General features: G+C 40.5%; 1 protein-coding gene across 1 annotated transcript in view; it reads left to right on the top strand.

Annotated features, from left to right (window-relative positions):
* Positions 1 to 22,990, top strand: part of LOC140732659 (dynein axonemal heavy chain 8-like) — a 704,719-nt gene that overhangs the window by 617,552 nt on the left and 64,177 nt on the right. The window contains exons 75-79 of the mRNA XM_073055352.1: positions 3,283 to 3,388; positions 9,974 to 10,226; positions 15,805 to 15,995; positions 19,071 to 19,192; positions 20,374 to 20,492. Coding sequence (XP_072911453.1) covers positions 3,283 to 3,388; positions 9,974 to 10,226; positions 15,805 to 15,995; positions 19,071 to 19,192; positions 20,374 to 20,492 — 791 coding nt within the window. The remainder of the gene's footprint in view (positions 1 to 3,282; positions 3,389 to 9,973; positions 10,227 to 15,804; positions 15,996 to 19,070; positions 19,193 to 20,373; positions 20,493 to 22,990) is intronic.

Genomic DNA, 22,990 nt, shown 5'->3' with positions numbered 1-22,990 from the left:
AGTTCCCTCGACACTCTAGTCTTATTACATAGCCTAGGCTTTAGTTAGGTAGTTGCAAGTTATAATTTTACACACTGGCTTACGGTATATTAAACACTAAAATATAAGACCATAAGATGTAGGAGCAGAAGTAGGCCATTCAGCCCATTGAGTCTGCTCCACCATTCATCATGGGCTGATCCAATTCTTCCAGTCATCCCCACTCCCCTGCTTTCACCCCATACCCTTTGATGCCCTGGCTAATCAAGAACCTGTTCATTTCTGCCTTAAATAAACCCAATGACTTGGCCTCCACAGCCACTCGTGGCAACAAATTCCACAGATATATCATCCTCTGACTGAAGTAATTTCTCTGCATCTCAGCTCTAAAAGAACGTATTTCAGTCCTGAAGTTGTGCCCTCTTGTCCTAGAATCCCCTTCCGTGGGAAATAACTTTGCCATATCAGGCCTTTTAATATTTGGAATGTTTCTATGAAATCCCCCCTCTGCTGAACTCCAGGGAATATTTATTGCCTTAAGATTACATCAATTTTATTGATATTAGACACAAAATGCAAGTCTTACCTCCACAAAATTTTCATCTTGTATTCTGTTTATGATTATTTAGAAATTATGAACTGGATGCATGAATATTGATGAATAAAGAGCTATCCAGTCTCCTCTAACAACTTCTGTACTTACTCTTGCTGCCGATCATTCTTCTGTGATTCCTCTCTCCATTTGTGTAGTTTGGTCTGCTGGGAAAGCCCCAAAGCCATAAAAACATAATCTGATTCTAACTGCAATTTTCACTCAATTGGTCTCTCCCTATAAGGTTTATTCTCTTTGTTTTACCCATCCCTCTGACACTTTTTTGGCTATTGAAAACCAACTTGTTTTCTCTCTTGGAGACACAAGCAATTGCAGATGCTGGAATTTTGAGCAAAATATAATCTGCTGGAAGAAACTTGTGGCTTGAATAACATCTACAAAGGCAAAGATGATATGGGTTGATATTGTGATACAGGACCTTGCCCTGAATTGTCAGCCATGGCTTCACCTCCACAGGTGCTACCTGACCTGTTGAATTCTACCAGCTGTTTGATTTCTGCTTTCTCTCTTTCTCCATCTTGTCAAGGGGCTTGGAGCTGAAACATTAACTTTGTTTCTCTTTCCACAGATGCTGCCTAATCTGTTGGTTGTTTCCAACAGTTTGTCTTTATTGCACTTTGTCAGAAATTGACCCATTTGTGCTTGTCTGATTCCCGTTAGACAGCCAGTCTCCTAACTACAATAATAATCCACCTGCTATGCCAAGAGCTTGAGAGTCATACAGTATCGAAATGGGTCGTTTGGCCCACCACGTTCATGTTGAACCTTTTTCATTTTTACGCTAACCCATTTGCTCACTTTAAGACCGAGGAAGGTTTTCAATCTGAAACATAAATGGTTTTTCTTTTGAGTGATGCGGCTTAACTTGCTGAGTTCTTCCAGCATTTCTCTTTTTATTCATTTACTTAATTTTATTTATTTAGAGATACAGCACAGAACAGGCCCTTCTGACCTTTTGAGCTATGCCTCCCAGCAATCCACCAATTTAACCCTAGGCTAATCACAGAACAATTTACAATGAGTAATTAACATACTGCATCTTTGGAGTGTGGAAGGAAACTGTAGCTCATACAAACTTGCTTTCAGAGGGACTCTGACTCCCCAACCTGCAATAGCTGTGTGCTAACTGCTACACTACCGTGGTCTGACATCGGTGGTGGGGAAAATGCTAGAGTCGGTTATCTAAGATGTGATAACAGCACATTTGGAAAGAGGTGAAATCATCGGACAAAGTCAGCTTGGATTTGTGAAAGGAAAATCATGTCTGACGAATCTTATAAAATTTTTTGAAGATGTAACTAGTAGAATGGATAGGGGAGAGCCAGTGGATGTGGTATATTTAGATTTTCTAAAGGCTTTTGACAAGGTCCCACACAGGAGATTAGTGTGCAAACTTAAAGCACACGGTATTGGGGGTATGGTATTGATGTGGATAGAGAATTGGTTGGCAGGCAGGAAGCAAAGAGTGGGAGGAAACAGGACCTTTTCAGAATGGCAGGCAGTGACTAGTGGGGTACCGCAAGGCTCAGTGCTGGGACCCCAGTTGTTTACAATATATATTAATGATTTAGACGAGGGAATTAAATGCAGCATCTCCAAGTTTGCGGATGACACTAAGCTGGGCGGCGGTGTTAGTTGTGAGGAGGATGCTAAGAGGATGCAGGGTGACTTGGATAGGTTAGGTGAGTGGGCAAATTCATGGCAGATGCAATTTAATGTGGATAAATGTGAGGTTATCCACTTTGGTTGCAAGAACAGGAAAACAGATTATTATCTGAACGGTGGCCGATTAGGAAAAGGGGAGATGCAACGAGACCTGGGTGTCATTGTACACCAGTCATTGAAGGTGGGCATACAGGTACAGCAGGCGGTGAAAAAGGCAAATGGTATGTTGGCATTCATAGCAAAAGGATTTGAGTACAGGAGCAGGGAGATTCTACTGCAGTTGTACAAGGCCTTGGTGAGACTGCACCTAGAATATTGTGCGCAGTTTTGGTCCCCTAATCTGAGGAAAGACATTCTTGCCATAGAGTGAGTACAGAGAAGGTTCACCAGATTGATTCCTGGGATGGCAGGACTTTCATATGAAGAAAGACTGGATCGACTAGGCTTATACTCACTGGAATTTAGAAGATTGAGGGGGGATCTTATTGAAACGTATAAAATTCTAAAGGGATTGGACAGGCTAGATGCAGGAAGATTGTTTCCGATGTTGGGGAAGTCCAGAACGAGGGGTCACAGTTTAAGGATAAAGGGGAAGCCTTTTAGGATCGAGATGAGAAAAAACTTCTTCACACAGAGAGTGGTGAATCTGTGGAATTCTCTGCCACAGGAAACAGTTGAGGCCGGTTCATTGGCTATATTTAAGAGGAAGTTAGATATGGCCCTTGTGGCTAAAGGGATCAGGGGGTATGGGGAGAAAGCAGGTACAGGGTTCTGAGTTGAATGATCAGCCATGATCATACTGAATGGCAGTGCAGGCTCGAAGGGCCGAATGGCCTACTCCTGCACCTATTTTCTATGTTTCTATGGTAGTGTAGTACCATCATGGTACTACCACTTTTGTTTCAGATCCTAGCATCTGTAGTTTTATTTTATTTTTTAACTCTCATATTGTTGGCTGAAATGGTTTTTTCCTTTTTTTTCCCTCAATGATAATTGCTGTCATCTTAAGCCTCTGATAATTACAGGAACTAGAAGCAGAGCGGGTGCAGCTGATGGAGGAAGTCACTGTCAACAACCGTAAAGTGAAGGAACTGGAGAAAAACCTACTATTCAAGCTCAGCACTACCAAAGGTAACTGATGACTAAATCAAAACATCCTACAGCACAGAAACAGGCCCTTCCAGCCACCTTATCCATGCTAACTATGATAGCTACCTACACTAATTCTGTTTATCTGCACATTTCTTATCCTTTTAACCATCTGCCTCTTGCATCTCCTCTTGCAGTCTGTTCCAAATAACCATACAATGTGTGAGATAAACTTGCCCCTCAGATATCCTGAAAATTTCTCCCCTTTCACCTTAAACCTGTGACCACTATTTTAGATTCCTCTGTCCTAGGAAAAAGGTTATGACTATCCATCATATTTAAGCCTCTATTAATTAAGTAAACTTCAGTGAGGTCAAACCTCAGCCTTCTGAGTTGCAGTGAGAGTCAATTCAGTCTATTTAATCACTACAGTTCTCCATTCCAAACACAATTCTGGTGAGTCTCTTGACCTTTATGTATTGTGGCAACCAGAACTTACACAATACTCCAAGTGCAGTCTAACCAATGTTTTGTACAATGGCAACATCACACTTCTAACTCTTACACCCAATGCCTGGCTATTGAAGGTAGGCATGCCAGATGTCTTCTAAAAAATTCTATTAATCTGTATCACTGTTTTTAGGGAGCTGTGGACTTGCATCCCAAAGCCAGTACTGAGACTGTAATTTTTCACTTTATTTATTAATGATCTGTACGAAGGATCTGATGGAATTGTGGCCAGTTTTGGAGACAATACCAAGATAGGCAGAGAACAGGAGTTTTGCAGAGGCAGGGAGTCTGCAGAAGGATGTGGACAGTTGGGAGAGTGGGCAAAGAAGTGGAGGATGGAATGTGGGCATATGCACCTTGGTAGGAAAAATAAAAAGTGCAGATTATCTTCTAAATGGGGAGAAAGTTCAGAAAGAAGGGGTACAAAGGGATTTGGGAGTTCTAGGTCAGGGTTCCCTTAAGCTCATCTTGTAGGTGAATTGGTAGTAAAGAAGGCAAATGCAATCTTATCATTCATTTCAAGAGGACTCGAATATAAAAGCAAGAATATAGTGCTGAAGCTTTATAAGGCATTGGTCTGACCACATTTGGAATATTGTGAGCACTTTTGGGCCCTGTATCTAAGCAAGGATGTTCTGGTTCTGGAGAGAATCCAGAGGAGATTCGCAAGAATGATCTCAGAAACAAAGTACTTAATATATGAAAAATGTTTGATGTCTCAGAGCCTGTACTCAGTGGTATTCATAAAGATGAGAGGAGATTTCACTGAAGCCTATAGGATACTGGCAGGCCTGGATAGTGAGGACAGTTCCGTTAATAGGAGAGTCTAGCATCTAAGGGCACAGGTTCATAGGGATATCCCTTGAGAATTGAAATGAGGTGAAATTTCTTCAGCCAGAGTGTTGTAAATCTGTGGAATTTGAAGGCAAGTCATTAGCTGTATTCAAGACAGAGATTGATAGATTCTTGATTGCTAACTTGTTGATGGTTAAAGGGAGGAGGATGGGGTTTGAAAAAAAAACTATGATTGAAGAACACTCAATGGGCCAAAGGACCTGATTCTTCTTCTCCTGTATCATAGGGTCTTCTAGTCTCGCTGTATATCAATTATCCTAGGATCCACATCACTTATGATGTATATCTGTTCTGAATTTGGCCTTCAAATTGCAAACCTTACAATTAACTGGATTAAATTCCATCTGCCCAACTTTTCATCTAGCCTATGTCCCTCTGTATCCTATGGCAACCATCCTTGCTGCTTATAACTCCACTCATCTTTGTGTCATCACCAGACTTACTTAAAAATCCATAGATATTCTCAGGAAATCATTTATATAAATTAAAACAATAAATGTCCCAGCACCAATCCCTGCAGTACAACACAGACCCCCCCCCATAAGAAAAATACCCATCTACCACTACCCTGTGCCTCCCATCTCTAAGCTAATTTTGGATCCATTTTGCCTATGTTGCACAACTTTGTCAAAAACCTTACTACATTCTGCATTCTGTAAACCATGTCTATTGCTCTGCCTTCATTAATTTTCTGTTACCTTAATTAATTTTGGAGACATAATCTACTCAGCACAAAACCACGTTGATTCCTAATCAGTCTGTACATTTCCTTATGAACATGAATCCTGTCCCTTAAAATCTTCATCAACAAATTACCTACCATTGATGTGAAGATCACTGGTCTGTACCATCCAGATTCAACACTACTGTCCTATTCACATTTTCATCACCTTCGTGGCCACCATCCTTTGACAAGTTGGTGAATATAGTTGATTGTATTGGATAAGGGTGCATTAGGGTAGAATAAACAGGAAGGAACTAGTGTGCCAACTACTGTAGAGTTGTGAAGGCTTGATCACTGGGGGTATTTAAAGATACGGTAGATAAATATTTGAAAGATTGAGAATCTGGCGACTGTGTGGAATTGGCACAGAAGGCCTGCGTGGATCAATCCGTTTCATATTGAACGGTGGGACGAGCTTTAGGAGCGAGGAGCCTTACTCCTGCTCTGTTTTCTTGTGTTTTTATGTCTGCAGCAAATAGGAAGGAAGACAGAATGCAGCAAACAAAGAGGAGCATAGTGCTGAAGCAGTCATAGGGAGGTTGATAAAATAGTCAGCATGTGACAGATAAAATGTAATGCAAAGAATTGCAAGGTGATGAATATAATGTGAGGAAAGACATTTTTAAAGGACTGCTGAAACACAGGTATTGGGGCAATGCAAGAATATGGTCAAAAGAACATACAGCTCTTAATGTAAGAAGAGAGTAAAAATGGAAGAAAATGACACCAAACTTCTATAAAATTCCAGCTCAGCTGTAAGTTGAAGCCTAGAATGAACATGCAAACATGGTTCCAGAAATATAAGAATTCAGTTATAAGTTGGCAAGTGTGTAAATTGGTTTATTTATGTCATATCTAATGAGGTACAGTGAAAATCTTGTCTTGCATACAGTTCATACAGATCAATCCATAACATTTACCAATTTATCGGTAAGATGGTGGCGCACGCGAACGCAGTGGCCTCTCTGGGGCCAACTAGAGGTGCTTTGTAAAACTTGTGTTTCATGATCCAAAGACATTTCTACTCCAAGAAGTTTGGTTACTGCCGGGCTACTCTATCATTGAGCTGCTCTTTGATCGGAGTAGCTGGACTGGTGTTGGCAGCGGAGCCTGCTGAGCTGTCGAAGAGGCCAGCCACAGGGTTGGAGAGAGAGCCAGCCAAGGTGTTGTAGGGGCCCACCGAGGCCGGGGTGTTGGAGAAGGAGCTGGCCGAGGCATTGGAGGAGCTCATCTGGATGTCAAAGGAGCTGGTTTGGGTTCAGAGGAGCTGACTGGCTGCAGGGCGTGTTGCTGCATCGGAGTTGGTGCAGTATAACTGTGGGAGATTGTTTCAGACATTTCACTTGCGATTGCAAGGCTGTGTTGGATGGTGATAATGTAAATTGCTGCAGGCCTTGTCTGGTAGAGGGACAGTCGACATGGGAGTTGTGTAGCCTCGGCTTTAGCTTGAGGACTAGGCCTCAAGCCTTGGGCTTGCCTGCTACTGCAGACCAGGTGAGAGACATGGAAGCGATACAGCATGGTATTCACTCTCGGCTGGGGCCTGGCCTGTCCTGTCGGTGCTGCCCTCTCGTGTTTGAGTGGTGGAATGACAGGCTGGATTGCATGCATCTGCACACTGCCGGGCAACTGTACCTTCGATTGCAGACATTGTCACTCAGGGTCTTGAACTAATGAAACCACTTGGTTTCCTTGGCTGTGCAAGTCTAAGGAATACACACACTAGTCCCGCCAAACCCATGAGATTGAGATGGTTCTCCCACCTCAAACCCTGATTTGTGTGGATGCAGTGTAATTTGCTACCCTGTACCAAGAAATCAAAAGAGAGCACACTGTATACGATTGAAGGAATTATATTTATGAATCTTACTTAATTAAAGGGTTAGTAAAGAAAAGAAAAGGGCCCATTATAATTAAAGAGTCAAATGTGCACAACTTGGAGCTCATCTTGAACTTGTCTGTCACTCACGCACTGGGCCCTCGGTCTGCGTGAAAGCACACAATGCTTCCGAACATCGCTCACAATCCACCTCGGACAAATGGGTCTCCTACTATGTTGTATCCTATAAATAGTTCTCCCAGTGTCTTCTTTCTTCATCTCCTGTCCAACAAAAGGACCAGCTCACACTGGTGTCAGCCACACAACACAAAAACACACTCCCCTCATTGGACAGCTCACATTCTAAAGCACGTGTAAACTCTAACTATAACCCAAATACTGCTTCAGTGAAAGACCATTGTTAGCAGTGAAACCTTTCCCAGGGTGTTACACATATGTTCTTTTTTTGAGTGAATATGTTTGTTTGCTTGCTGTTTTAGTTATGTTACTTGCTAATTTTGAATGTTTTACACTTTGGCTCCAGAGGAAAGCTGCTTGTTCAGCTGTATCAATGTATGGCTTGAATGATAATTAAATTTGATTTGATTGACAATGTAGAGGTACTACAACACATAAAGCTCCATAAAGTTATCAAGGATACCAAGAGACAATACCAGTCTAAAATCATATTAAAAAGTACAACTTCATAAATATAAACCAGAAAAACTAGCATTGTTCTTTGTAAAACAGAAAAGATTAGAAAATAATTTGATAGAGGTGTGCAACATTATCAAACATTTAGGCGGAGTAAATGAAGCAAAACTGTTTCCATTAGAATAAGGTTTGTGAGCATCGGACACAGATTAAAGGCATTGCCAATATCTGCCAAACATCCAAAGGGACTTCCAGAAAATGTGGTGGAAGCGGATTCACACAGAGCTTTTAAAAATAAATTAGAACACAGAACAGTACAGCACAGGAACAGCCCTCTGGCCCACAGTAATTATATTTATCCCTTCTTACCTTAAAGCTATGTCCTCCAGTATTTGACATTTCCACCCCAGGATAAAGCTTCTGACTATCTACGTCAATGCTGCTCATAATTTTATAAGCCTTTACCAGCACTTCTTTCAGCCCCTGATGATTTTAAGAAACCAGTCCAAGTTTGTCCAATCTCCTTATAGCTAATACTCTCTAATCCAGGCAACAGTTTGGTGAACTACGTCTGTACACTATCCAAAGCTTCACATCTTTCCTGTAACAGGATGGCTAGAACTGGACACAGTACTCTAAATGTGGCGTAACCAAAGTTTTATACAGATGCAACATAACTTCCTTCCTCTTATACTTAATGCCCAAAATACTTAAAGCAAGGATGTCATACACCTACTTTATCAGCCTATCTATTTGTGTTGTCCCTTTCAGGAAGCCAAAGATCTCTCTGTACATTAGTGCTCCTAAGGTCTTGACGTTGACAGTATATTTCCCCCTCATGCCTGACCTCTTAAAGTGTAACTGCTTTCATTTGCCCAGATTAAACCCCATTTGCCTTTTCTCTGCTCATATCTGTCACTGATCTATATTTTGCTGTATCCTATGGTCGCCCTTTACATTGACCACAACTCCATCAATCTTTGTCATCTACAAGTACACTAAACCAGCCATCCACAGTTTCTTCCAAGTCATTTGTATATATTGCAAACAACAGAGGCCCCCGCACTGGTTGCTTTGGACCACAAGTAATCACAGATCTATGGTTAGGATAGCACCCTTTCACCACTATCCAATAGGCTGTGGAACCACTTCTTTCTAAAATCACATGTCTTTACATTATGACAGAGTCATAATGCAAGAATATTTACTCCCTCAAGTTGTGGGAGTCTAATTCTAACTATCCTCTGTCTTCCTTGGCCAAACCAATTTTGAATCCAAGTGACAGTGATCCCAGCTGATAAATCTTCTGTATCAGCCTACCATGAGGAATCTTATGAAATGATACACTGAAACCCAAGAAGACAACATCCATTGCAATACCTTTATCACTCATCTTTGTTATCTCCTCAAGATAAATAATCAAGTTTGTAAGATAAGACTTGCCCTGCACAAAGCCATGCTGATCCTAATAAACCTTGCTTTTCTAAATGTGAGTAAATCCTATCTGAATCCTCTACTACTGATATGAGGCTCACTGATCAATTTACTGGATTACCCCTTTTACCCTCACTAAAGAAGGGAACAACTTTGGCTACTCTCCAATCCCTTGGGACATCGCCTATGACAAGAAATAACATAGATTTGTGTCAGGACCCCACCAATCTCCTCTCTTGCTTATTTAATCAGATTTCCTCAGTCTTATTAATCAGATTTACTAATTAGCCTACCTATATTTTTGTCTAATCATTGGATAAATATTTGAAGGAAGATAATTTTTGAAGCAACGAGGGAAAAATTATGTAGTTGAACAAATAGGAATCTTTCTGTGTTAGAAGGGCTCTGTGATTTTATACAAATTCTTTCAATCTACCTCTGGCAAATGAAAGGGACTTTCAAAGAGTGTTCTAATGAAAACTTTCACTTGTGTCCAGATGAGGGATTGAGCTGATTTAGTTTACATAGAGCATATATAAGATGGATTGATTGGATCAAATGTCAATTTGCTATGCTGTTTGTGATTATTGTGAGGAATAATGTCTTGATCAGTCTATGGACTTTTATTCAGGTTCGTTAGTGGAAGATGAGTCTCTGATTGGAGTCCTGCAGACAACAAAGGCAACAGCAACTGAAGTCAGTGAAAAGCTGCATGTGGCAGCAGAGACAGAGATAAAGATTAACACAGCACAAGAAGAATACCGGCCAGCAGCCACTCGTGGTAGTATCCTGTATTTCCTCATCACAGAAATGAGCATGGTCAACATGATGTACCAGACCTCACTGGCACAGTTTCTGAAATTATTTGACCAGTCCATGGCCAGGTACGCTTGTTAATAATGTTAAATGAAATACTTGAATTCAATAAGAAATGAACATACAGATATGAGGAAGTTTGAATTACCTGGGATTAAATTAGTAATTTCTGCACCATTACAAGATTGGTTAAAATAAAAAAAAACATACTCATGTAGAAAATTGGAGGTGGTTTGGTTTAATAGCAGACATGACTGTAAGTAAGTAGATGAGACTTAGAGCAAAAAGTGTAAGAATATAATGGAGACAAGAGTTGGTACTTGTTGTTGGTGTATTTTATGCAATAGGACCCTAAAAGAGGCATATTTGTAAATTCTTAGCTAATAGTTGATTGGCTAATTAGCTACTGCTCAGCAGCCAATTAAAAGAAACTAAGATCAAGTGGAGTGGCCATTGTAGAGTGGGTCAGTGGTAGAGTGGAGGGCTGAGATTTTGGCTCAAGAAGATTTGACTTGAAGAGGCCTAGGTGTGGGGGAAGTGAGCAGCTCTTTTGGGTAAATAAGGCTTCAGTAAGAAGGTGTAGATAAGAACAGATAAGGTTTTATGTGTAATCCTACTGAGAGGAAGTGATGTGTGAGGAGAAGTATTGAGTCTTTGATTAGGAAGACTATGGGTGAATAATGGCTAAGGTGAAGTCCAGATAAGTCTCTTTCTTTTATATTGCACAGTTAGGGCAGTGGGAATGGCTGGCAGGGCCATGGTATGTTCCTCTTGTAGGTTGTGGAAAATTAGGAAAACCCTCTGTGTTCCTGGTGACTACACCTGCAAGTAATGCATCTGTAAGTAATACAGTTCAATGCAGACTGTGTCAGGGAACTTGAGTTGGATCTGGATGAACTATGAATCAATTGGGACGCTGAGGTATTGCTAACAGAAGTTACTAGGTTGCATGCAGCTGGGTGACAGTCAGGAGAGGGAAAGAGAACAAGCATTCAGTTCAGAGTACGGCTGGGGTGTTCCCTCAATAGCAAGTATACGTCTTTGGATACTGTTGGGGGAGGGGGGGTGGCTAGGACCAACCTACCAGGGGAAATTTGCAGCAACCAGGTTTCTAGCTCTGAGTCTGGTTCTGTGGCTCAGAAAGGCAGTGGAGAGAAGAGGTGAGTGATAGTGATAGGGGATTTGATTGATTAGAGAAAAAGATAGGAGATTCTGCAGATGAGAATGAGATGGTATGTTGCTTCTCAGGTGCCAGGATCAGAGATGTCTCAGGTTTTGTAGGTAGCATTCTTAAGGGGAGCAGGCAGATTTCACGGTATACATTGGTACCAACGAGGTAGCTAGGAAAAGGGATGAGGTCCTGAAGAGTGAATATAGGGAGCTAGGAAGGAAGGTTATAAAAGCAGGATCTCAATGGTAATAATATCGGAATGACTGCCTGTGCCATGTGCCAGTGAGGGAAAGTATAGGATGATATGGCAGACAAATATGTGCCTGAAGAGTTAAAGGAAGGGCTTCAGATTTGTGTATCAGTGTGATCTCTTCAGGTAAAGGTATAACCTGTACTTGAGAGAGTTCAATGTCCTTGTGGGACTGCGTTGCCAGAGCTGTTGGGGGAGTATTGAAACTAGCATGGCACGTGGAATGGAACCAGAGTATTAGGCCAGATGATGAAGCTGTTGGTGAAAAGGTACAGCAGGTGCAATGTGCAGAACAATTGTAATGAAGGACAGACAGCGGATAGAGTATAAATAGTCAGTTGGATGGGTTGAATTGTGTTTACTTTAATGTGGAAACATTAAACATAGGGGTGATGAACAGAGAGCATAGATCAGCACATAGAATTATGAAGTTGTGGTCGTTACAGAGATTGGCTATCACAAATACAGAGCTTGCTGTTTGATATTCTGGGTTTAATGTTTCAATAGGTATAGTGAGGGAAATAAAAGACGGGTGGAATGACATTGCTAATTGGGGATAGTATCACAGTTGCAGAAAGGGAGGGGTCATCTACTGAGTCAGTGTGGATGGAAGTCAGAAACGGGAAGGGAGCACTAATGCAAGTATTCCCAATAGCCACTGGGACACAGATATAGATAACAGGCAGATTTTGGAAAGATGTAAAAATAACAGGGTCGTTGTCATGGGTGACTTCAACTTCTCTAATATTGATTTGCATCTCCTTGGTGCCAAAGGCTGAGATGGGGTGGAATGTAAATGTCCCAGAAGGATTCCTGACGCAGTATGTAGACAGCTCATACCTGATCTGGTACTAAGAAATAAATATGGTTAGGTGTCAGACCGCTCAGTGAGTGAGCATTTTAGAGATAGTGACTATAATTCTCTGATTCTTAGCATAGCCATAGTCAAGGAAAGGAGCAGATAATATGGGAAGGGCTAATTCTGATGATATTAGACAGAAACTTGGGAACAGATCTACTCAGAAATGCACAGTTCTGAAATGTATAAATTGTTTAGGAGACTTGCATGGGGTTCTGGATAGGTTTGTCCTATTTGGAAATGTGATAGGGTGAATGAACCATGTTTGACAAGAGGTGGAACATTTGGTTAAGAGGAAGAAGCAAGCATACTTAAGGATTACAAAGCCAACATTAGGCAGGGCTCTTGAGGATTATAAAGTAACATAACAAGGGCTTAGAGCTAGAAAGGAACATGAGCAGGTGTTAGTGAGGAGGATTAAGATAAACAACAAGATGTTTTACCTGTATGCAAAGAATAGGAAAAAGACTAAAGCGAGAGTAGGACCACTCAGGGATATGGGGGAAACATGCCTGGAGGTGGAGGAGGTAGGGGAGGTCCTTAATGAATAGTTTGCTTCAGTGTTCACCAAGGGAAAGAACTTTGATGAATGTGAGGTCAGTGTAGAATAGGCTAATTGTGCTGGAGAATATTGCGTCAAGAAAGAGGCGGTGTTAGAGCTTCTGAAACACAATAGGACAGATAAGCCCCTCAGTCTGTACAGCAGGGTATGCAGCCGGTTACATTGGGAAGTGAGGGAAGAAATCGCTGACAATGGTCTTTGCATCCTCCCTGACCATAGGAGTGGCACCAGAGGATTGGAGGATGGCAAATCTTGTTCAAAAAAAGCAATAGTATTAACCTGGGAATTCTAGATCAGTGAGTTTTATTAGTGATGGGAAAACTGTTTGAGAGGATTCTTAGAGGCACAATTTATGAGCATTGGGAGAAATATAGTCAGCATGGCTTTGTGAAGGATAGGTCATGTCTCATGAGTCAGAGCTTTTTTGAGGAGCTAACAAAACAAACAGGAGGTGGATGAAGAGGTATATGGGTTTTGGTGAAGCATTTGACAGGTTTCTCCATTGTAGGCTCATCTAGAAAGCCATGAGACAGGGGATCCACGAAACTTGGTTGCATAGGTTCGGAATTGCCCACAGAAGGCAGAGGGTGGTAGAAGATAGAGCATATTCTGTCTACAGGTCAGTGACCAGTGGTGTTCCACAGGGACTCCTGTCCTTTGTGGTTTTCATAAATGACTTTGATGAGGAAGCAGAAAGATGGATCAGAAAGTTTGCAGGTGACATGAAGATTTGGAAGTTATGGTGTAGAAGGTCATTATAAACATTAATAGAGTGCAGAGCTAGGCTGAGAGGCGATTGATGGAATTTGAACGCAGAATGTGGGGTTAATGACTGAATTCTCATCAGTGTGGAGAAACAGAGGAATCTTGGAGTCTACGGCTGTAAGTCCCCCAGATCTGTTCCACAAATTGATAGGCTGATTACGAAAGGGCATGGTATGTTGTTTTCATTAGTTGGGGGATTTAGTTTGCGAGCAATAAGGTAATGCTGAAGCTCTATAAACCCTTATTAAACCACGCTGTGGGCTGAAGTGTGCTGTGCTGTAGTGTTCTATGTTTTATAATTGTTTTTATAAGTGAATTGGATGAGGGAGTAGAGTTTGGAGTTTATAAGTTAATAAGTTTGGTGTTTTAGTCTGTGCAGACAATTGTTGTAAGTTACATTGGGATATTGGTAGAATACAGAGGTGGACAGAGAAATCTGGCAAGTCTGTGTCTTTACTGTTCCTTTGCTCACACTTGAGTGCTCCGTGGCAGGTGCCGATGTTTTTTTTTGCTGGTGGGGTGGGGGGATTGTTGCTTGCTGCTGCTTATGTGCTTGAAGGAAGGGAGCTGGGGGGCAGAATTTGGGGTTCTAACATTTAATTGTCAATCATTCTTTGGGGCACTCTTCTGTTTTTGTGGATGGATGTGAAGAAAAACTTATTTCAGGATGTATATTGTAGACATTTCTCTGTATCTTTGAACCTTTTGAATTGGCAGATGGAGTTCAATACAGAGACGTGTGAAGTGATTCACTTTAGAAGATTGAACTTGAAGGCAGATACAAGGTTAATGGAGGAACGGTGATCTTGGGATCCTTCAAAGTTGCTGTGCAAGTTGATATGGAGGTTAAGAAGTCATATAGTATGCTGGCCTATATTAGTCATGGGATTGTATTCAAGAGCTGTGAGGTATTGTTGAAGTTCTATAAAACTCTGCAGGCCACACTTTATTGTGTTCAGTTCTAGTCACCTCATTATAAGAAGTTTTAGAGGATGCTATCTGGAATAGAGAACATGACTAATGGGAAAAGATTAAGTGAGGTGGGGCTTTTCTCTTTGGAGTGAGAGGATGAGAGGTGACTTGATATGAGGTGTGAGACTGAATGGTGTGGATTGGATGGTTAGCACTTTTTTCTCGGGGGAGTGGGGGTGTGATTCCCAAGACTAGAGGACACTTGTTTAAAGTGAGTGGAAGAAAGTTTAGGGGAGATGTCAGAGGTAGGATTTTACACACTTGGTAGGTGCTTGGAGTGCAATTCCAGAGGCTAATACAATAGGGACATTGAAAAGACAGATGGGCATAGAGAGGTACAAAATGGAGGATATGGGCTATGTGGGGGAGAAGGGTTCAATTCATCACGCTGTAGATTTAGATAGACTAGAACTATATCCAGAACTGGAGGGTTCATACTGTGCTGCACTGTTCTATGTTCTAAATGAGAAATTGTTTCTACCAGTAGAGTCAATAAACAGGAGAATGAGACTTAAGGTAATTGGCCGAAGAACAAGAGGTGAATTTAAATTGTCAAGTTTTTCAACGTGCTGTCTAAAGAGGTGAAGAAAATGGGTTCAGTGAATGTTTTCGGATAATTGGATAATAATTGAAGGAACTGAGAAGGGAATGAAAAGGGAAGTCGGCATTGTTGGTTTGCTCTGTCAAAATAAATTACAGAATTTAGGATCCACCATACTAAATCATTTTATTTCTCTGAAGTAATAATGCATTCTTGTGGATGTGAGGCAGGCAGTGTGAAATTTTTAATAAACTTCTCAAACTAGAAAGAATTTTCTTTTAAATTGCTTGGTAACAATAGAACTGTTATTAGGTTAGAACAAAGGGGAGAATAACCTCTTGAGTGTGAGGTTATGTTCCTGGTCAGAACAGCTGCAACATTAATATAAAGGGAAAGTTTCAGCTTAAAACTTGGCATTCCAGTAGGCTTCTAGGGTTTTGAAGAATCATACACAATGCTGGTTAAAAAATCTAATCCCTTGTTTTGTTCATCACAGTACAGCTTTCCGATTCTTGTTTTCATTTAGATCTAAGAAATCTCCTGTTGCTTCAAAGAGAATCAGCAACATTATTGACTACCTGACCTATGAAGTGTTTAAGTATTCAGTACGCAGCCTTTATGAAACACACAAATTCCTTTTCACACTTCTGCTGCCTCTGAAGATTAACCTTGAACGTGGATCTATAAAGCACACTGAATTTCAGACTTTAATAAAAGGTATAAATCTTTGTTCAAAAGCATTTCAGGCAGAATGTACAATATATATTTTGGGGTCCTTAAAGATGATACTGTTTGGAATATTTATCTTGCCAAGTCCTCACAAAAACATTGTAAAAATGCACAGATAGTAAACACAGTAATAGGACTGGTGCAATTTGGGAAAGGACCTCGCCCAATTTCATACATCTCCTACTGCTTTGCTCTGCAGTATTCAGAGAGGACTGTCAATATTTAAAAATATGCTGTTCACTGCAGTCTCAAAGCATTGACACTCATTGTCACATTTTGGGAAACGCAAGCCATTAAAGTAGCAGGCATTTTCCATTTAGGTGTCTTCATTACTATGGTGACTGATTAAAACCAATCTTGAATTGTTATTCAAAATATCTATATATTCAAACATTTTATATTCTCTTAATCTTTACCTTATGTATGTTTTGCCTATTTTGCTACTTCTGCAGAAACTACAGATGACCTGAGAGGACAACTTCAGATATGATGGGGCTGGTGAAATATATGGGAAAATGGCATTGATAAAAAAGTTGACATATAGATGGAGGAAAATGGCACTGATGATATTGTTCTGTAATGCTACTGAAATGGGTGACTTCATATTTATCTGCTCATCAAACATGCTTTGATTCCTCTTGGCATATTCTTCACAGCCCCATGTGATTTTGTGTCAGTCATGTAGAATGGAACAGACCAAAGGATACCCTTCACATCCACTGACATTGGGTATCCTTTCTTCCACACTTGGCTCATAGACTTCTGTGTCCAGGTGATTCAGGTGCTTGAATTTACCTCTTTAATGCTGTCATTGACTGTTTCCACCATTCTCCAAAGTGTTTTCCAGGTACTTGTCACTCTCAGGGTGGAAAAAAGTCCCTGTGAGATCCCCTAAATTTCTCACCTCTTACCCTAAATCTATGCCGAAAAGGTTACTGCAGTTTATCCTATATATACCCTTAATTTTATGTACGTCAACCAAACCTCCCCATAACCTCCTCTGCTCAAGAAACTTCAGACTTAGTCTCTCATCATAATTGAAACAGTTTATCCTAGGCAGCATTCTTAATGAATTTCCTCTGAACCATTTTACAAATGTCATGGCAAACTTGAGAATATTTTTTAAAAAAAACGATTATTGACATTTATTGTGAAGAGAAGGGACCAATGCAATGATCCCTGTGGTACTCCACTACCAATTCTGTAAAATATCATTTTTTTCTTGTTCTCTGATTGGGCTGTTTCCATGCTCTAAAACTCTTTGACCCTGTTTTCTGTCAATCCAATTTCAATCCATGCCAGTACACAATTTCATAGGGGTTAACTCTAAACCTTAATTCTTGTATGTGGGATTTTACTAAAAAGCCTTCTGAAAATCCAAATACACTGCATTCACTGGGCTCCTTTATCTGCCTGTTATATCCTCATAAAGCTCCATTGTTTTCAAATATCCACGCTAACAGTCTCATTAGAAAACAATATAGGGCAATAACAGGGCCTTTGGCCCATGTTATCCATTGCCAGCCCTGATGCCAATTAAAACTAATCTCATCTGCCTGTACATCATCTATATCCTTCCAATCCCTGCCTGTTCATGTACCTGTCTAAATGCCTTTTTAATGTTGTTGTTGTATCTACATTCTTCACTTACCCTGGCAATGCAGTCCTGGTACCTGGCACTCTCTGTGTATAAAAGAAATGACTTTTAAATCATATTTCAGCTTTCCCCTTCGTACCCGAAAGCTCTGCCCTCTGATATTTGACATTTTCATCCTGGCATAAAGACTCTTGACTACCTACCCCAATTCTGTTGGTATTTTCTAAATTTCCAACCATCACCTCCTTTGTAATTTTTTCTTTCAGTTACTGCTAACTGATGTGAGGTTCCCTTTTCTCACTCTGTTTTTTGAATAGCGGGATTACATTTTGCCCCCTCCAATTTGCTCAGACTCTTCCATGACTTTCAGAGTCTATTAAATGACATCCACAGCATTCTCCATTTTTCTTGGCTTCGTCTTTAATATTCTGGAATGCCTGATTATCAGGCCCTGGGGATTTATCAGCTTTCAGTCTATTAGTAAATTATGGTGAAGGATTTTCAACCTGAAATCTTAACTCTTTCCTCCCCCCCCCAGAAATATTGATTGACCTGTTGAATGTTTGTATTTGGGTTTTCTAGTTTGATTTGAATTAATTCTTGATTACCTGGCATTTCTGGGAATTGTCCTCATATGAAGACTGTATCTAACTATTACTCTAATTGCTCCTCTACTTCCTTAATAATATTGTAAATTCTCCTCTTTCTAACTGTCCTTGTCTCCTTAATCATTTTTATTTTACACTCTTGTGAATGCTTTTAGTCTATGTTCCCTGCAAATTTATTCTCATGTTTCTGTTCTCTTGTTCATTAATTTGGTCAGTGTTTAACACCATCGTTCCTACAGTTCTGATCAAAAAGCTCCAAAACCTGGGCCTCTGTGCCTCCCTCTGCAACTGGATCAGGGTTGGGGGGGGGGTGTCATATTTCAATAGCTGTAGATGCAGACAAAATGCGGGATTGCGTATAAGTCCTTGAGTATGAGAAATAAGAAAATGTTTTGCCAGTGTGCTGTATTAAGCCTAGGAACTCATATGCTACCACACATGATGTCTTTAAACTTCCCATGATTGTATTTACATTGCATCATTTTGGTCAATTATCTTTATCAGACTGGCATTTCACTTTTCCCTTTGAATGTGCATGACTGTCCAGTGGGGGTGTACTCCACCAATATGTTAAGGTTATTGTCTGTGATAATGGACCCTGCTCTTGTGTCTGTGATGTTATGATGGCTGTGAGTGCTCCCCAAACAACATAACAGCTGACTTGATTCAGAGGTCAGCTTTCTTTAAGAGCTGTGAGCATCATGCCTATTGATGGGTCAATTTCAATAGTTACATGATGGTCCTGGAATGATTTCTGCTATTGACACAGAGCACATGGGAAGGTAAACATTCAAAAATTGCACATGTTTGGCATTTCATTGCTCTTTAACAAGGATGGAATCTATGATAATTGTACAGGTGGAGCCGCTCTCGACCTTAAAGCCAGCCCACCAAAGCCTTTCCGCTGGATCCTTGACATGACCTGGTTGAATTTGGTAGAACTGAGCAAACTCTCCCATTTTTCAGAGATACAGAGCCAGGTATTGTAACTATTTTCTGCTCATTGTTATATGGCTTACAGGCAAGCAACAAGCAGTTGCAAACTGAAACAGGTGCCCACATTATATCTGTTTGAGTTATGAAAATTTGCCTGAATGGAATTCATAAATCATTACTCAAAAGCTTCAGATATGGGATAAAATTTGCACTTACACAACTTAAGTGAGGAAAAAATAAGTTAATGAACAAAAAATGATTAGACAAACTAAAATGCAGAAGAAACTACAAATATTGTCATAAACACGAGAGATTCTGCAGATGCTGGAATTTGTGAGCAACACACACAAAATGCTGCAGGAACTCGGCTATCCAGACAATATTTATGGACAGGAATAAGCAGTCAATGATTTGGCCCAAGACCCTTCATCAGAACTAGAAAGGAGGGGGGAAGATGTCAGAATAAGAAGGCGGGGAGAGGGGAAAGAGTACAAGCTCGAAGGTGATAGGTGAAGCCAAGTGGATAGGGACAGGTGATAAAGTAAGAAGCTAGGAGGTGATAGGTGGAAAAAGAAAAGGGCTGGAGAAGAAGGAATCTGAGAGGAGAGGAGAGTGGATCATGGAAGAAAGAGTATGTTTGAAGCTTTATGGTGGTATCCAATGCAATATTCGTTCACATCAGAGACTTTTTCAGGCTGATAGACCATCTACTTGTTCATGGGAATATATGGTACTTTGTGAATGAGGCCTCATTTGCATCACAAATTGAGCAGCTTGCCAGATCTTGGGGCAATACTACATCACACATTCTGGTGAGATTCATGGCTATAAGGATTCTTACAGATTGCCAAGGCCAGACATGGGATGGGAATGGGCTGAGCTGTTCAGGCTAATTATCAGGATTGAGTCCTGGATGTTTGTAGAACTGGAGTGTTGGTGTCTCAGGCTGCTCTAGTGGAGTTGCTAGGAATACTTACGATCCTACCATAAGAGGATAGTTTCCTCTAGATCCTCTTCGTGCTATGAACTCATATTGATCATACTGATATTGGGCTCCACAAAAGTCTCTGGGAATCACTGAAGAGACAGGGTAGATTAACATCCATTCTAAAATGGATATGATTGTTTAAAACCATCAGGTGGCTTGGCACTCTAGTATTTAAAATTATGCAAATAATGACACTGATTTTTTTTTGCACTTGGTTGTTTATAAATATGGCTGCAGATAAGTAAAAATGAGAAGCTATGGAAAGTCTGGTTTGATGCAGAAGCACCAGAAGATACAATAATTCCAAATGGATACGGCGACTCATTGGATTCTTTTGGCAGGCTGTTGCTTATCAGGTGAGATACACTCAGGACATCATATTAGCTTCAGATCTCCACATAATATGTATTCCTTCTGTAGGTTCATTGCTCATATGCAATTCAACAAGACAAAACAAAAACAAATGATCTGAAACAATTTAGAATTAATTATGCTAGCTGATGTCCAGAAAGTTGCATATGCAACTTAACTGGAATAATGTCTTTTGTAATGGTACTTATTTGGCCAAGTTAGGAATCAGGCCAAAACTAAATTCATGAACCCATGAGAGTCAGGGTGATTTAAGATATTTTGAATCTGGAGACCCAGGTTCCATCCTGACCTCAGACACAATCTGTGTTAAGTTTGCACATCCTTCCCATGTCCACATTGGCTGTTCCAGTTTCCATCACATCTCAATATTTGGCCACTTTAAATTTCCCTGGTATATATTTATTGAGATACAGTGTGGAACAGACCTTTTGGCTGCTCAGCAATCACGGGACAATTTACAATGATCAATTAACCTACCAACCAGTACATCTTTAGATTGTGAGAGGAAACCAGAGCACCAGAAGGAGCCCCAAGTGGTCCTGGGGAGAATGTACAAACTCCTTACAGATGGTGGCAGGAATTAAACCCGGGCAGCTGGTACTGTAAAGTGTTGTGCTAACCACTACTCTACCATGCTGTTTAAATTAGTTTATTATTGCACATGTACTAAGGTACATTGAAAAAGTCATTTTGCTTTTTAAAATGATGCTAGTTTTCTTGAAGGCTGATCCATAAAGTTAAGGCACATGGAGTTATCTCTAGATTTGGATAAACAGACAGGAGTTGTTTGTGTGGTGTTATAACAATCTTGTACTCAACATCAGCAAGATCAAGTAACTGATCATAGACTTTATGAAGGGCAAGTCAGGACAATAGTCCTTATTGCGTCTGTGGTGGAAAAAGTGAGCAGCTTTTAGTTCCTGGCTGTCAGTATCTCAGATTTATCCTGGGTTCAGTACATAAATACAAACATGAAGAAGGCAAGCTAGCAGCTCCACTTTCTTAGTAGTTTGAGAGGTTTTGGCATATCATCAAAGAATCTGACAAACTTCCACTGATGTACTGTGGAAGGCATTTTTGATTGGTTGTATCTTGGCCTAATATGAAAACTCCAATGAAGAGAAATGAAGCGTCTAACAAGAGTGATGGATTTAGCCAGTTTCATCAGGAGTACAGCTGTCCCTAACATTGAGGACATCTACAAGGGGTAATGTCTCAAGAAAGCAGCATCTATCATCATAGATAACCTCCATCCGGGCCATGCCCTCTTTTTGTTGCTGCCATCAGGAGACTGAAGGTCCATGCTCAAGGTTCAACAACAGCCTTTTCCCTACTGCCAACAGGTCTTGAAATGACCTGAAAACCATAACACAACATTGGACTATTTTCCCCTTTGCTTATCTTTCTATGATATTATATTTTGTTGTTTATTGTGTGCATGTGTGAGTTACGGATAATTTATTTTAAATTTGTTTATGCCAACTTATGCTTGTCTTCCTCTTGTAATGTATTGCGCTGCCACTGCGGTATTGCAGATTGAGGCATTCATATCCTGCGTATGTATGAATGGATTCAAAATCAGCTTGGCCTTTGAAGACAGGGTAGTAGTTCAGAAGTGTTATTGCAACTACAACTCTGTGATTATCGGTGTTCTGCAAGAATCCGTGTTGGACATTCTGTTGTTTATGAAATATACAAATAATTTGGATGAAAATATAGCTGGGCTAATTAGTAAGTTTGCAGACTGCATGGAAATTCATGAATAATGAAGAAGATTGTTAAAGGATGCCGCATGAAATAAACCATTTGAAAATGTGGACAAAGAAATGGCAAATGGAGTTTAATCTGGATAAGTGTGAGGTTTTGCACTTGTGAGATCAGATATAAGAGGAAAGTGTACAGAAAATGGCAGGATTCTTATGAGCATTGATGTACAGAAGAATCTTGGGGCATAAGTGCATTGCTCCCAGAAAGTGGCAACATGAGTAAATACGATGGTGAATAAGGTGTATGGCGACTTGCCTCCACCAGTTAGGCTGTTAAGTGTTAAAGTCAAAAGTCATATTGCAGTTCTATAAATGTTGGCTTGGCCACATTTAGAGTATTGTGTGCAGTTCTGTTTGCCACATTACAGGAAGGATGTAACGGCTTTGGAGAGCATGCAGAACAAGTTGACTAGGATGTTGCCCAGAAAACAAAGTATTAGCTATAAGGAGAGGGTGGACAAATTTTAATTGTCTTTTCTGGTATATTGGAAGCTGAGGGGTATGTACAACTCTGAGAGGTGTGAATTGGAGAGGATGGTCTTTTTCCCAGGGTGGAAATAACAGATACCAGAGAATGTAACTTTAATGTGAGAGGGGGGAAGTTTAAAGGAGATTGAAAGGCAAGTTATTTTACACAGAGATTTCCTGGAAAGCATTGCCAGAGGAGATGGTGGAAGCAGATACAACAGTAACATTTAAGAGCATTTGCTCAGTCA

This window comes from Hemitrygon akajei, chromosome 9 (assembly GCF_048418815.1).
Source record: "Hemitrygon akajei chromosome 9, sHemAka1.3, whole genome shotgun sequence".
In the NCBI taxonomy this organism is placed as follows: Eukaryota; Metazoa; Chordata; class Chondrichthyes; order Myliobatiformes; family Dasyatidae; genus Hemitrygon; species Hemitrygon akajei.
This window is presented reverse-complemented; position numbering and strand designations above follow the sequence as displayed.